At 40.3% G+C, this 14,987-nt stretch overlaps 3 protein-coding genes across 4 annotated transcripts in view; all 3 read left to right on the plus strand.

Annotated features, from left to right (window-relative positions):
• Positions 1 to 334: 334 nt before the first annotated feature.
• On the plus strand, positions 335 to 7,251 carry LOC109981272 (ras-related protein Rab-15). The gene is made up of 8 exons (XM_020629982.3): positions 335 to 746; positions 909 to 1,157; positions 3,951 to 4,011; positions 4,120 to 4,180; positions 4,281 to 4,358; positions 4,536 to 4,625; positions 6,098 to 6,163; positions 6,246 to 7,251. Exons 2-8 carry the CDS (start codon positions 1,034 to 1,036, stop codon positions 6,402 to 6,404), a joined length of 639 nt encoding a protein of 212 aa, XP_020485638.1. The 5' UTR covers positions 335 to 746; positions 909 to 1,033; the 3' UTR covers positions 6,405 to 7,251.
• A 127-nt stretch (positions 7,252 to 7,378) lies between these two features.
• Positions 7,379 to 9,169, plus strand: gpx2 (glutathione peroxidase 2). Its single transcript, XM_020630103.3, has 2 exons — positions 7,379 to 8,030; positions 8,405 to 9,169. Exons 1-2 carry the CDS (start codon positions 7,809 to 7,811, stop codon positions 8,756 to 8,758), a joined length of 576 nt encoding a protein of 191 aa, XP_020485759.2. The 5' UTR covers positions 7,379 to 7,808; the 3' UTR covers positions 8,759 to 9,169.
• Positions 9,170 to 11,332: 2,163 nt separating this feature from the next.
• Positions 11,333 to 14,987, plus strand: part of LOC109981291 (signal-induced proliferation-associated 1-like protein 1) — a 35,044-nt gene continuing 31,389 nt past the window's right edge. The window contains exon 1 of one of the 2 annotated variants that reach the window (XM_020630005.2): positions 11,333 to 11,493. The gene's annotated coding sequence lies outside the window, so the exon portion shown is untranslated. The remainder of the gene's footprint in view (positions 11,494 to 14,987) is intronic. The other variant, XM_020630007.2, reaches the window with a different exon arrangement.

Raw genomic sequence — 14,987 nt, forward strand, 5'->3', positions numbered from 1 at the left:
AGGCTGAAATTAAAGTGAAATGTAAAAAATCCTTTAAATGTGAGTTTGCACCATAGCCTGTAAATACTGATTATAGGTTTGCACATAACTGCAATAATGTTTGTTGCTGTCTATGAAAAAAATACACACAGACATCACCTGTGTGTCTGTTTATTCAATTGTGTATGTATACTCAGTGTTACAGTTTATACATGGAGATTACTTGTGTTCTGCAGTAGCCTTTCTGACAATAAATTACTAAAATAGGCATAGTGGGGGTCCCGGGCTGAAATGTTTGGGAACCCCTGGTGTTTAGGACCAGTTAAAACACAAAATGTGAACAGATGATCCATATTTGAATGTACAAGGGATTTGAGCCTTTAGGGGTTAATCGAAAAGTTGTAAAGTGGGTGGGGTTCTTTTTGGGATTAATTTAGACTTATTATCTCAGTCTTCATAACCTGGTTACTGCTCTGCCTCGTATTGTTCAAATATTGAATTTGGAATCAGCTCATTGATGTGTCCCAGCTGTCACTCCCACTCCATGAAGCAGCCTCTTCAAGGATGCAGGTTTGATGCTGCATTCTGGAGCCGTGGGATATTTCACTGCACATTGCAACATGATGCAGCCTTGTTGATATAGCCTAATTTACTGTTGGCATTATTGATGCAGTGTATAAACTGCACAGTAGAAAGGATGATGGCATGAGAAAAAAAACCAAAAACAATAATTGGGATGCCTATTATACCTTGAACATTTAACATAAGTAAGCTATCTGTTTGTTTGCTTGCTCAAATATGCCAGCGAGCCGCAAAAAATAACAAATTTATTACTTAGAATATTGCCTTTATTAAACTGCTTTTGCAAAATCATTAGAGTTGTTAGAGTAGAGTTTTTTTTTTTCTTTTAACAATGTTTCTTTTTTCAGGAGCAGGATTTTCCGTGGGACTCTGAAAGCAGCATACAGCAACGGTGCGCGTGAGAAGCTGAGAACATCACCGAGCACAGCTACATGGGAGAGTCATGCTTCTCTCAGGGTTTTAACTTTTGGTCATGGCTAAACAGTACGACGTGTTGGTCAGGTTGCTCATGCTCGGAGATTCGGGTGTTGGGAAGACCTGTATGCTGCGCAGGTTCACGGATAGTGAATTTAACCCTACACACATTTCCACCATCGGTAAGTCATTCAACAAGGTTTCACCTGCTTTTCACTGACGTTTGTGAAGAATCATTATAGGGCTGTGTTAGTCCCCTCCTTTAATCCGTTACTCTGCCTCAAGTTTGGCTGAATAAACGTCGTAGCTGGGACATTTTTTATTGTAGTTTCCTTTTGTTGAAAGTTTTTGAAGCAGGCCTATTTTGCAAGTAGGATTAGTGCAAAGTGCCCCAGGCCATAACAGCCCTGAAACTAACAGGAGAACCTGTCAGTGGAAAGTCAGCTATACAAATAGAGACCATGCTAACACAATTACGATTTTAATAAAGATATATATCTAAACTTATGACGTGTGAGAGGTCTGAGACAGCAGGTCTGATAGATGTGCAACAAAAACAATGTTAAGGAAGTCTAATAGTTAAAAAAACGACACATAAAAACAACAATTCTGACATTTTCATTTCTGTGCCATCATATTGTTTGTTATTTTATCCCTTTGTTTATCACAGTAGTGACACTTTGTGGATCCATCTGTTCGCTCAGTGCTTCACCTCAGTGCTGCCTCTTTTCCTGACTTTGTGGTCGACCGATGACTTGGAGGAATGAATTGTGAGGCTGCTTGAAATGAAACAAGAAGAATTCTCTTCCTCTTCAACACAGAAAACAATCACCACATGCCGCCATGTTAGGCAGCATACAGTTTGTTGTGACTGGAGTTTAGAGGGGAGCTTTATTCAGGTTAGACGGTGTTTGAGGTGAAGCTGGATTGTGGGAAAGCTTTATGGAATTAATCAAAGTTATTTGACCATGTGCTTATTCATCTGATTTTCTACTAGATCCATTGTGTTGTGGTATGAGAACATTAGACTGGCTCCTCCAGTCTTGCATCATCAATTAGTCCCTCAACAGGGATGCTTATTTCACATCCGTGTTTCTCCCACAGGCTGCAGCGATGGAGAAAACCAGCAGCATTAGAATAAGAAATACTGTGAGATCATTACAAGAGGAACTTTTTCTGATTCACTGGGAGCCCTACTTCCAAATCAATAATGATAATTGTTAAAACTTAGGTTTTTAATGGAGTCATTCACCTTTCATGGTGTCACCTGACCAACTGCATGCTTTGTGCTCAAAAGGAAGTACAAGTGTAGGTGCAGAGCATTGTGTTGTGGAGCGTAAATGATCAGTTGATGCATTTATTATTGACTATAGGCCCTCTTTCAGTTCACTGTTACACTGTCATGGCAGAGCTGTTGTTAAAGTTACGAGCCTATACAGTATGCGCTTATATGCTACGACTTCAAATCGTGAAACCTCTTGGGAATAATATAGCAAATATTATTTGTGTTGTTTAGTATAATGACGAATATCTAGCTTTAAAGAGTAGGATACTTCAGTCTAAACATGTGTTGTTTAGAATATACACAGCATGAAGAATATAAATGACTTGTCACACTGTCACATGGTCATGTCTGATTGGGACAGTTTAACAGAACAGAGCTGTTGTTAATGTTATTATCAATAAATCAATTATTATTTGTATCACGCCAAGTGCTATCTCTAGGCGCTTTACAAAAGAGTAGATGTGATAATATGCAGGCAGGATTTCTCCTTTGTATTCCTTGCGTTCCTGTTGTCCACACTTCTAATATGACAAATTCACATCCCTGGGAACATAATAGGTAGTGTATAGTCATAAACTGTTTTGGATAAACAACTAAAGTAAAGAATAATACATTATAAAAATGTGTTATCTGTTTGCAGCAAATAGCATGAAGAATATAAATGAATGTCTCACTGTTACATGGTCGTGTTTTAATGGGACAGAGCCATTGATGATGTCGTTATTAGCACACGTGCTTTTCAACTACGGCTGAAATAAAATCAGTGGATTCATCATTTTATCATATAATATAGAATTTATGGTTCATTAAAATAGCTTGTAGGGTAAATAACATTCAAAAAATAATAATACGGGGGCGCTTGTGTCCGAGTGGTTGAGGGCATGCGTCCCATGTTCAGAGGTCGAGTGCCGGCCCGGGTTCAAATCCGACCTATGGCTCTTCTCCCACATTCCCTATTCTCTCTCTCTCTCTCTTTGTCTCTCATTTCCGACTCTATCCACTGTCTATCTCTAAATAAAGGCATTAAAAAAAAACAAGTCTTTTAAAAAAAGTACAATACAACAGGACAGAGATTTAAAGCATCTTTTATTTACAGTATTCAGCATTAACAATATAAACCAATATGTTGCTGTCACACTGTCATAGCTAAATGGGACCCTTGAACGGAACAGAGCCATTGTTAATGTTATCACGGCATGTTCTTGTTGAACTATTGTAAGTCAAATCTCTGTGACATGGTCAGTAGAGATTACTCTTTGTAAATGCTCTGCCCTTTATTCTATAGTACAATATGTTTAGGACTTATTACTTTAAACATAGGAGAGAAACGTCCCTGTAGACCTTTCACACATCTTACATGTACGATAAACAGAATATGGTAGGTAATTGATTGACGATGGTACACAGTATCTTGTCTTTTCTTACATAGAAACTGATGAACGGATCGAAAGTGATTAATTCCTGTTGTTGACAGTCAAGTTAGCTCTCTTGTCGGGTAACAAACAGGTAAAAACATCACTTTGGTTAACATAAGGATACATTATCATTTTAGAGTCAGCACTATGCAGTGAGTGAGATTAATTAAGGCTCATAGTGTCTGTGAACAACACTCATTGAAGGCCCCACAAACACTTGGTTTCCATGACGGCGTTTTCAGTGTGGTTGACCTTTCTTCTTTTATTTTGTGTAGGAGTTGACTTTAAAATGAAAACACTAGACATAGATGGAGTCAAGGTGCGAGTTCAGATATGGTAGGTAAAGTGATTTATGTATATTTGATTACATTAACAGTATGCTAATGTACAAATGAATGAATGATCCTCCTCTGCTGATGCATTTTTGTCACTTCTTCTGAGCAGGGACACAGCTGGTCAGGAGCGTTATAAAACCATTACCAAACAGTACTACAGGAGAGCACAGGTGATCCCTTTAAATGAGTCATGATATAGGAGTCATGTTACATTCAGTCACTGATACATTCATTCTTTAAATGTTGCTCTTTTTTTGAATCGTCATCCAGGGCATCGTCTTCGTCTACGACATCACAAACAGGCTGTCCTTTCAGCACCTGGCCATGTGGGCCAGCGATGTGGATGAAGTAAGACAATAAGCACCCTTGTTAAGCCCTCTTGCACTTGTAACTCTTCAAAGTCATCCAGTATTTGTATAACCTCTCATCACTGTTGAGTTTTATGGTTTTCGAATGAGTGACATGATGAGGCCTTTTATCTGGGTGCTGTCTGTCATGTCCTCTGTTCTTTTTTTGTGTTTGTAGTTTGCTCCAGTGAAGGTGCAGAGGATATTGGTTGGAAACAAAGCAGATGATGAGCCCAGTAGGCAGGTGTCAAAGGACCAAGGAAGCAAGGTTGGTTTGAGCGGTTAATTTTTTTTATTTTGGTCTACTTTAGTCTATTTTATGTTCTCTTGAAAAAAGATGTAGTTTTGTATTTAGGTATATTTTTGTTTTGTTTAATATCCTCTAAAGCAATTATTAAATAATGTCCATAAAAAGACACATGTTGGGCTTTAACTTTACTTTAACACCATCCCAAATCATGTGGAGGTACATCCTGATAATGATTTTTGGGCTTTTTATGCCGTTATTTGGAGATAGGACAGTGGATAGAGTCAGTAACCCAGGTCCTCGCTTGGAGCCTCCATACATGGGGCACGCACACTGACCCCTAGCCTAGGTTAGGTTAGATTAGAAAATGTTATTGATCCACAGCGGGGAAACTCATTTGCCACCTGGTCAATTCAAACACACAACAAACATCACAGACAGTATACAATACAGTACGGTGCCCCACATATCGGACATCATCTGACGGCGCCGAGCCACACCACCGCTCAAGGAAGATCTTTGGGCACTTTAAACATTCTCAACTCGCACGGTCTGGCTTTGAAGACATTCAGACTGAACTGCACAAATCGTCTCCATGACAACGTTAGGAAGAGATGGAACGGCTCAATTCCTTACACGTCACTTTGAAATATTTCATTTGAAAACCTTTCAGTTGTTGCTGCTTCCTGTTTGTATGTGAAGCCAGCACAATGCAATGCAATTCTGGCAATTTAGTACAGCTTTGTAAAGTCTTGCACGTAATACCAACAGCATCAATAACACAATCAATTATGATCAAAATAGAATCGGATCGGAACAGAGCAGCTCTGAAAAAAATGTCCCTACTGACATTTCTGCTTTAATATACAAAGTAAACAATAGAAGCATTTTGGTTGAAGCAAAAACCCTCAGCATAATGCAAGTCACCATGAAACAGAACCAAGAGAGTATCTAACTGCTGTGTCGTGTAGTATTTCCAACTGAAACAGGATAGAACCAATCACAAGAAATAAGGCGGGACATAGCTTTGGGATGATCATATTGTTTGCTTGGTTTTTAATTGGTCAAAAGATTAGTAAACGCTCAGGAGTGCAGGATGAGTCACCAGACATTGAAACATTTTACAGGAAGTACAGGATGTAAAATCACTCAGGGAATGCTTTATTGAAATATGTTTGGCAGAAATTGAACATTTAACACAGGACTCTGGATTAAAACCAGGAACGTGTATTTTTCACTTCATGGGGACAACAAGGACAATTTAATATAATTTTAACAAGTTAATATTGTCTTCACTTGTATTTTTGTCTGAATCGTCTTGTTTTTCCATTTAAAGTAGAGACAAAGTGTGTATGGGGAAGGTCTCTGTTTTTCTGTCGTTAAGTTGAACATGGGGTCTTCTTACCCCTCAGTTCATTTAGTTGTAATAAAAACTTACCTAACCTGAAAATGCCTCTGTTCTATGTTCTATCATATCTACCTGGGTCATGCAGCTAGCAGAAAATTATGGGATGGACTTCTTTGAGACCAGTGCCTCCACAAGTACTAACATCATTGAGGTAGGCATTTCAAAATAAACATGTTGGGGAACTCCCTGCTGCATTTGATTTTATTATCTGTTTGTTTTTCCTCTTCCCTCAGGCCTTCACACGAGCGACAGAACTGGTGCTGCAGGCTCACATGCGAGATGTGGACGACTTGCTGGGATCTCTGGATGATTACCTGGATCAGGCTGCTCTGGATGCAGAGAAAGACAATCAAGACACCAATGAAAACACTCGGAAGAGCTGCGCCTGTTGAAAAAAAAAAAAGAAGAAGAGCCACCACAGCACCATGGCTCATGCTAAAAACAATTTCCACTTAGAGAGACAGACTTAGCTCTCCATCTCCTTCCTCAAACGTACCATGACCTGCTGACTGGGAAGGTGCTCGACTGGTTCCCTTTTGTCGGTTGATACAGTAACATACTGGTAGATGCAGTTAGCAGCAACAACCAGCAGAGGGCCATTTCTGTTACTTGGTCACTTAACCATTTGAAGAGTGAAGATTTTATCAACATAGCAAGACAGTATCCCTGCACTCATTTATAACTTTGACAAGTTTTAATATTTTCGTCATTTTCCTTGTTGGAATGCACTTCAATCTATAACTTTACTATATTCCACAATATATGGTAAACTGTTACATTTTAAAATCTAAAACATATTCTTTACACACAGGTTCATTGAAAACATACAGATCTATATTGAAACAACAGCTCAGAAGCTGCAAAAAGACGGATGCTAAAACACAGTTGCCTGTTGATGGTGTTGAATTATTTACACCTCGAAACTCAAACCGAGCACGGGTGGATTCATTTACACAACAGACTTATTTCCTCAAACGAGACAGTGCCTTGTTCAGTGACCTTTCTGAATGGAGTGCATATTTATTTTTCATCCTGAATGTATATGTACAGCTTTCCTCTTAATGACTGTGACTTGTCATTGCTTCTTGTATCCTATGCATTCGAGCAGTCTAACTGCAGCTTAGATTAATGTGCCAGGTTTCTGCCAAAGTGCCTTAAATGTGTAATTTTAACTTCAACTCAAGGATGTTCAAATCAAGCCATGGATAAGTTAATAAATTGTGGTGTTTACAAATCGTGTATTGGGTGTCCGAGCCTTGAAGAGTCTCTACATTTGAATGGAGAGTGAAGTGAAGTCCTTAGTGAGTTCAAACTGTTGGTTCGTAAATTTTTTATCACCCACTGTGAAAGACAGGTGAGCCTATGTTAGATCTTCATTGATTAGAGAAACCTGATACATGTGATAGAGAGATACCGTGAAGTGAAATACATGCTATAATACATGTGATTTATACTCAGGATTAAAGTTTTATTTGAGAAGAATTCCGTCAATAAACCACTTAAATTCAGATCAGTAAAAAAGAGTTCAAACACCTCAAAGTTTAAGAAGTATAGGACAACACACCTCCATTCAATAGAAAAAAAGTTATGTTCGCCCTACTTGTGGTTTTACCAAGCTCTCTGAAAGGTGCGAAGAGTATTGTATTTCAGGCGCAGATCAGTTTCTTTCAGGGCCATTTGACACCCCTGAAAGGCAGCTTTCTTCTTCTGAAGCGGGTCACATGACCAAGCTGTTTGATACAGTCACACGTTGAGATCCTGTCTGCCTCCAAAGTGTCGCAAGCAAAGGAGTCGAGATGACGTTCATCGCGAAGACCTTTTACGACTTGAGGGCCACCACGCTGGAGGGAGACTCCGTGGATTTCAACGTGTTCAGGGGCCGGGTCGTCCTGATTGAGAATGTGGCCTCGCTCTGAGGCACCACCACCCGGGACTTCAGCGAGCTCAACCTGCTGCAAAGCAAGTACCCTCATAGGCTGGTGGTTCTGGGTTTTCCCTGTAACCAGTTTGGATATCAGGTTAGTTAAACACCATAAAGTATATACACAATCTGGTAAGAGCTTGTTATATCTGGTTTGACTTGGCTTATTATATCCATTATATTATACTTTAAAAATAGGGTGTTGAGCCTTGGACCTTTATAGTCTTTGCTTATTGATAAGAATGAGTCTTCTTGTATTTGCCACCGAGCAGCTTGATGCAAAGCTGTAGAGGCTATTTGAGCTGTTATACTTGGATTTAAATGATCTGCCTGACACTTTATAGAGGCAGATATTGTTTCTGTTTTGTCATTTCTGTTATATTGAAATTGAGAAGCGGACTATGAACCTTATTGACAATATTTCTGTGGAGCTGGAAATAAAAATGTGTATGAACTCTTGCGTTTTTGCAGGAGAACTGCTCCAATGGCGAGATTCTGAATTCCCTGCAGCATGTGCGTCCCGGCGGCGGCTATCAGCCCAACTTCACCATCTTTGAGAAGTGTGACGTCAACGGCACAAACACACACCCAGTGTTTGCCTATCTCAAAGACAAGCTCCCCTATCCTGATGACGACCCAAAGTCCCTCGTGCAGGACCCAAAGTTTCTGGTTTGGAGTCCCATCAGCAGGACGGATGTCTCCTGGAACTTTGAGAAGTTCCTCATTGGGCCAGAAGGCGAGCCCTTTAAAAGATACAGCAAAAAGTTCCCCACCATTGACGTAGAGCCTGACATTCAAAGACTGCTGAGATTAACCAAGACCTAAGAATAGCCTATACCTCTTTACGACTTCTCTTCCATCACGCTCAAAACTGATATGCTGTCCTCCACACTTTTAAGCCTTATTAAATGATGGTGATATTCTAAAAGCTATGAATGTTATCTGATGCTGTATAAGTGCTTAAGAGTAGTGGAGGAATGAATTCAAAATATGTGACCGGAATTTTATTGTGATATGAAAGTTTGAACGTGGGTATACTTAATAGAAATTACCACTTTTAGGAGGTTACTTCCTTTTGAATATCCTTTTGTTCCTGTCAGTGACCAGCAGATGGCGCTGCTGACTTGATTAAACATGTGTACCTTCTATCATGCATTAACAAATTAACATTCCTCTCACACACACACACAGACACACACACACACACAGAGAGACTCACACAATGTTTGCACTGGAATAAAACCCTAAAAACAACAATTCTTTCGCACTGTGTGATTTAATGGAACCGTGTATATTGAGCTACTATAAAGACTTGTGCCTCTTGTACAAGGTTGACTAATATATATATGTTGTGTCTGGAACAGGTCTGTGTGAGCATAGTAATGTGGCTTGAAATACATTTGAAAGGTATGGAATTATGATGCATAGTATCATTACATACTTAAACTCTTACTTCAATAACTTATAAGGCACCCCTCTGCATAATGCATCCCCCAGCCTGCTGATTCACCGTTAGTGTTTATTTTATCAGCATCTCTGTGTAAGAGTTGCTGATACAAGTTGCCAAATATTGCAGGAATGTTGGCAACTTTTAATGAGCTCTCATCCAGCTTTAATTTCCTATGCACAGTTTGCCTTGCTTGCAAGGTCTGCAGATAAGCAGTGGATTTTCTGCACATCCGCTCCTATTCACATCAGCGGCTGATGATGTCATAGCCACAGGCAGTGCCCTGGTATGTTTAGCAGGTTGCTGCAGGGACAACATTGAAACAACCTGCCACCAGACTCTCTTACGTCTACATGTAGAAACCCTGAGTCACACTTTGCATTTCATATTTACAGATATGTGTTGTTACGACACAAGGGCACTTGATTAATATATATCTTAAAGGATTGCTGGTCTGTGGTTGACAGTCAGGTAAGTATTATTGCTTATAAGAAGCAGCAAATACAAGAGGAGGACTTTCAGGGACCTCTCCTCCACCCCTCCACTGCTCCTCTACTCACAGTTTGTGGAAAAATTACCTCCAAAGATCCTTATGTTGGTGTAATGAATTACTCGATCAAATGCTTTATAATAATGCAGGCTGTTGATCAAATTGAAGATAAAATAAACTCAACTAACCACACTTTAATACAATAATGCAGTATAACACAAAACAGAATTGTCATTAAGTGTTTACTAAAACTTAATTAAAATTCAGTATTATACAGCAAGTCTATAAATGTGTATTCTGCCTTCAAAACAACATCACGGCAGTCAGAAGCGAAGAACTACCCCCCTCCTTAAACGAAAGGCTATATTTTGTTAATATTTGAATGTTTTTCTGAGCACCATGTTGTTTCTGCAATCTTTCTTAATGACTTCTTTGTACCTGCACTATCTGTCTTTGATATCTAGCTGTAACAAATTATATGTGTACTGCCCTACAAAGGCAAAAGGCAGTAACTTCAATTTTTTCAAAAATTAGTTTTTGTCAGTTTTGGAACATTACAGATGTACTTTATTATGTGGACAGATATCTTGAGTCAATTGTGTTTTTGGTTTTTTTTGAGAAAATAGTAGGTTGTATTTGCCTTAACTTCCAAAAGCCCTCGAGAAACCAAGGCAGAGTCCTGTAACTTCACTTTTAAGGGTCTTTGCCTTTGTATTGCAGCATTCCAGAATGCTCAAACTGAGTTAAGGTCTTCTGCCTTTGTTTTAATATCTGTCATCAAGCACTTCTGACACACACAGTAGCTTGACTAAAGTGTTGCAAAGAAATAGTGTTTGGTTGTGTTATTTTAACAATGCAACCAAGTGAAATACAGTATCAAATGGAAGTTAATGCCTTTGTCCTTGGCATGACCCGTTATTATTGTACAGGCAATGCAAAGGCAGAGTACCTTAACTTCCAAATAAGGGTCAAGGGTCATGTTTGAGCTAAAGATTTTTATGAACATTAATAACCTCATTAAAAAAGACAAAGAATTGCCACATTTCCAATATTCTGCCTGCAACTCATTTGGCTGGACAACAAAAAGACTTTAAAGTAATTTTTCTTAGTTCTACACTCTGGCGAGTTAAGGTCTTTTGCCTTTGTAGGGCAGTGTAGTAGGCTTGTCCTAAATAAATAAAAAATACAGATAGCCTAAATAAGAACATTTTAAAAAAAGAAAATCAGTAAGTTGTGGTCAAATTTGAACAGACTTGAACATAGTAAAAAGTAAGTCTATTAGCGTACATAATTCACAACCCATGTTTTCAACACAGAGTGAGAGCTCTTCGTCTGCCCTCACAGCCGTAAAACACACTACAGGTGAGCACTGTTGCCACGGAAACGTTTGCTTTCCCCACGTTTGCCCTTCTCTCGCGAGACTCCGGGGCAGAGTGAAAGAGAGAGAGAGAGAGAGTGAGCAAAGAGTGGGGAGACTGCCTGAATGATCTCATCTCTCCTGCAGCTGCATAGCGCAGCGAGGCAAACACGTAACTTTCTATCAAACTTCCAAGTTGCCTTTCGGAGGAGGACACCCGGAGCATTTTCGGGTTTGAAACGGAGCGGACTCGTATCCCCGCGGAGGTAAGGGATAAAAACAAAAAGCGCTGCGCAGTTTGTGTATCGGAGTTAGCGATTAAGACTTGAGTTGAAACAAAAGGAGGAAAACCCGCTTCGTATTGTGTGACACCTAAAAAGCTTGAGATAGAAAGTAGAAAAGGTGAGTCGTTAACGCTGTGCAGGGAATAGTTCGTGGTACAAGGTGTCTTTACACAACATCTGTCGGCTGTCTGTGGACAAAGCATGTCATTGTGCCATGTGAAGGTGCAGTGTTGAGCCAGCAGGCAGTGAGAGCCACTGTTTTTTTTGTTTTTTTTAAACTAATGGGGTTGGTGGTAGACGAAAAAATGTCTCTACTCGACATTCAGTGGGGCTGTCAAAATGCATGTAAACGCTGCGTCGTTGTAGCTATATGTCAAGGGCATTGTTCACAGCACTGCTTTAGGAAGACGTTTCACAGGTGGTATCGTGCACTAAACCCTACGACATGTAACTTCAAATGTGTAGATGTCACCTTGTGAAGCCATAGGGAAAAAACCCTTATTTCACCAGGCTATGGTGTTGCCTGCTACTCGAGGGGAGATCACGGACAGGTGATTTCCTCGTGCCACATCTGCCTGAGCCCTGAAAAGCTATAATGGTTTGTCCATTGCCTGGTGTTGTTCATTGCCTTTTAGCAGATCAAGTCAAGCCTATTGTATGTTTAGCCTAATCAATATTGCAATTTAAAATATTGTTCTGCAACAAGATGTCTATCCATTGTACCCCTAATATTCAGCCAGCTAAAACCCTCACCCTCAATCAGACCGGTACAGGAATAGGCTACTCATAACAACAATCATGGCACTTTGATAAAAGATGATCTGGCAAAGCACGGGCAATATGCAAACAGAGATGTGTTTAGATAGCAAGGATCAAGCATAAACTGTGCCAACCTGTCCAAAGTACAAACATATGCAGGATTGTGTGCTAGACTGGCATATTTACATAATATCATGTATCAAACCAGGCCCCCCCCCCCCCCCCCCCCCCTAGCTCCTAGCAACCTGCTCCTGTAGCAGTGCTTATTGGATAACTTGGCATGAGTCAGGTGAATTAATAGGAAGCTTTGAGTTCGGCTTTGGACAGAGATCAAGGATTTGTAGCATTCTTGATAGGCTTAGCTGACCTGGCATGACTGATCATAGAGCCGCACTGCCATTTCTTTAAAAAAAAATTTTTTACCAAGTGAGTCTAATCTCAGCTTTGTCTCTAAATCGTTGCTATTACTCAAACTGGAATGCATCTTGCTTTCTTTGATTGGATTAATCTCATGCAAAATCAGCAGGTTTATATCACTATCTGGGAAAGCATCCATTCTGTTATAATCCGCCACAGTGGGCCAACAAGTCTGTGATGTATGCTGCAGCAAAACTAGTGTTACAGGAAAAGAAAAATAGTCAAGGAAAACCACTCTGTGACACTTGTAAGTTTGCAAGATGAAGTGCAAATATTCGTTTTTTTATTCTGCATTTTCATGCAACTTTAACATGATCGTTCCAAAAGAAGAAATGCTTCTCACGTTTCTCATCGCCATTAACAGTCCTCCCCATGCTTTATTACTGAAGAACAGTGTTTCCATTTCCACCTCTTTGCATCATCTCTTTGAACAATACCAGTTGTTTTTACTGTCGTTCGTCGTGGACTCTTTTAAAGGTGCCCACACAGTGACATAGAGACGCTTCCTGTTGCTAAGTTGAGCATATGCTTCTATTGTTTCTTGTGGGCTGGCTCGCAGGGAATAGCTGGAGCAAAGATAAAAGACGACAACAAGCGGAGCATTGTACTGCTTCATAATTTGCCGCTCTGGAATGTGTCGGCTGTAATTATGCTAAGTGGCCATCACTGAATGCCTAAATTAACTGTTTACATGTTTAATGACAAATGAGATTTATATTTATTGTTGTTGGTTCTTTAATGGCCTTGGTGTCTAAAGAAGGCTATGGGCAGGCTCTTTACAGTTTCGAGTGCTACTTCTTTGTTACCTTGACCAGTGGCGAATCTAGAGTCTGTTGGGGCCCTAGGCAAAAATTAATTGGGGGGGGGGGCCCTCTAATCACTTTAATATTTACCAGTGTCCTGGCGCACTTCCTCTTTCTTTCTTTATTCCCAGGCAGACAATTCCTCTTCATATTCCTTCAGTGATTTTCATTGACAAACTTTGACTTTGGCTTGAGTTGTTAAGCAGGGCAGTGAGATTGAGTGCTGTCAGATGGAGCCCCCATTAGGGAGGTTTCTTACTGTCATTGCAAAATTTTCACATTTTGAGCTACAACTGTGGTTTAAAGTTTGTCAGCCCTCAGGTGCCCCCAAGTGGCCTGGAGCCCCAAGCCGCTGCCTGCCTTGCTTGTTGACAAGCAGCGCCTCTGCTCTGACCATGACAAAGTTTCATGATTTTGACATGATCTTCCATCCTAGCTATTGATTGCTCTTTTTAGACATTTACAGCTATACTGGCTTACTGGCTGTTAAGCACACACCCCTTTCACACACAACTTCTTGTCCCTGATGACGGACTAGAGGACAAACTAAACAGACCTTCAGATATGTCCCTGGGTGATCTGGAGCGACCAACATGCCCAATGTTGGATACAAGGCCAATTTCTCCATGCCCGTTAGTTGTACTACAGACGCAAAGTGAGTTATGTGTTTATGAGGTTTGACACAATAAAAACAGGAAGCTCCGTCAGGTTTAAAATGAGTGTGTGTCTGTCCAGTATTAGTCAGCTCATAGTCGGAAGTCAAATGACTTGATGATAATTTGCCCTCCAGTGTCTTTTCCATGCGACTGTCTTTTTCGCCGCTCACTGACGGGGTCGATGAGTTTGACTGTAATGAGGTGTGAATACTGCTCTACGTTTCCTGCTTGCTAAACTGTTGGAATGCTCTTTCTTTGTGTGGATCGGACGGGCCGCTTTATACCAGGCTATGGACGAAGGCAGACGGCTCGGAAGCTACAATGGCGGTGATGTAATCCTTTACAGAGCAGTGCCACAGAGTAAATGCCTGCAGACAAAAGGAAAATCCCCCTCTGCTTCACCCCACCTGCCACAAAGTTTGGGGAATTTTGACCTTGGAGTTATGACCCTGTAATTATCTTCTGAGAGATTCTGTGGAGTTTACAGACACTGAGGAAGTTAAAGTTGGAGGGTAAAAGTGTGGCTGTTTATTCTAATCTGGAATAGCCCGATTGACAGTTGGGTCTCATTTCAGAGGTCACACATGCTCAAGAACTTAAACAACATCTCTATGATTGAGTCCTGTCATCCTGCAGCCAACTTTTGAACTCTTAACCAAAACCCACAGTCATGTAGAGATCAGACACTCTGAAATTCCCCCTTTCTGCTCTGACCCAACCTCATACAAGCCAATACAAAAGTAGGGACACAGCGCAGAGGTTCTGCGATGATGAAGAAAAAGTGAAAACACTTTGACTAACAACCACTTCAGTAAAAAAAAAAAAAAAAATTTCCACCATG

The sequence above is a fragment of the Labrus bergylta genome, chromosome 18 (assembly GCF_963930695.1).
Source record: "Labrus bergylta chromosome 18, fLabBer1.1, whole genome shotgun sequence".
In the NCBI taxonomy this organism is placed as follows: Eukaryota; Metazoa; Chordata; class Actinopteri; order Labriformes; family Labridae; genus Labrus; species Labrus bergylta.

Coding starts and splice junctions, on each gene's coding strand:
- LOC109981272 (XM_020629982.3), top strand. CDS start 1,034: ATGGCTAAACAGTACGACGTGTTGGTCAGGTTGCTCATGCTCGGAGAT. Junction 4,181..4,280: donor AGTACTACAGGAGAGCACAG/GTGATCCCTTTA, acceptor ATCGTCATCCAG/GGCATCGTCTTCGTCTACGA. Junction 4,359..4,535: donor GGGCCAGCGATGTGGATGAA/GTAAGACAATAA, acceptor TTGTGTTTGTAG/TTTGCTCCAGTGAAGGTGCA.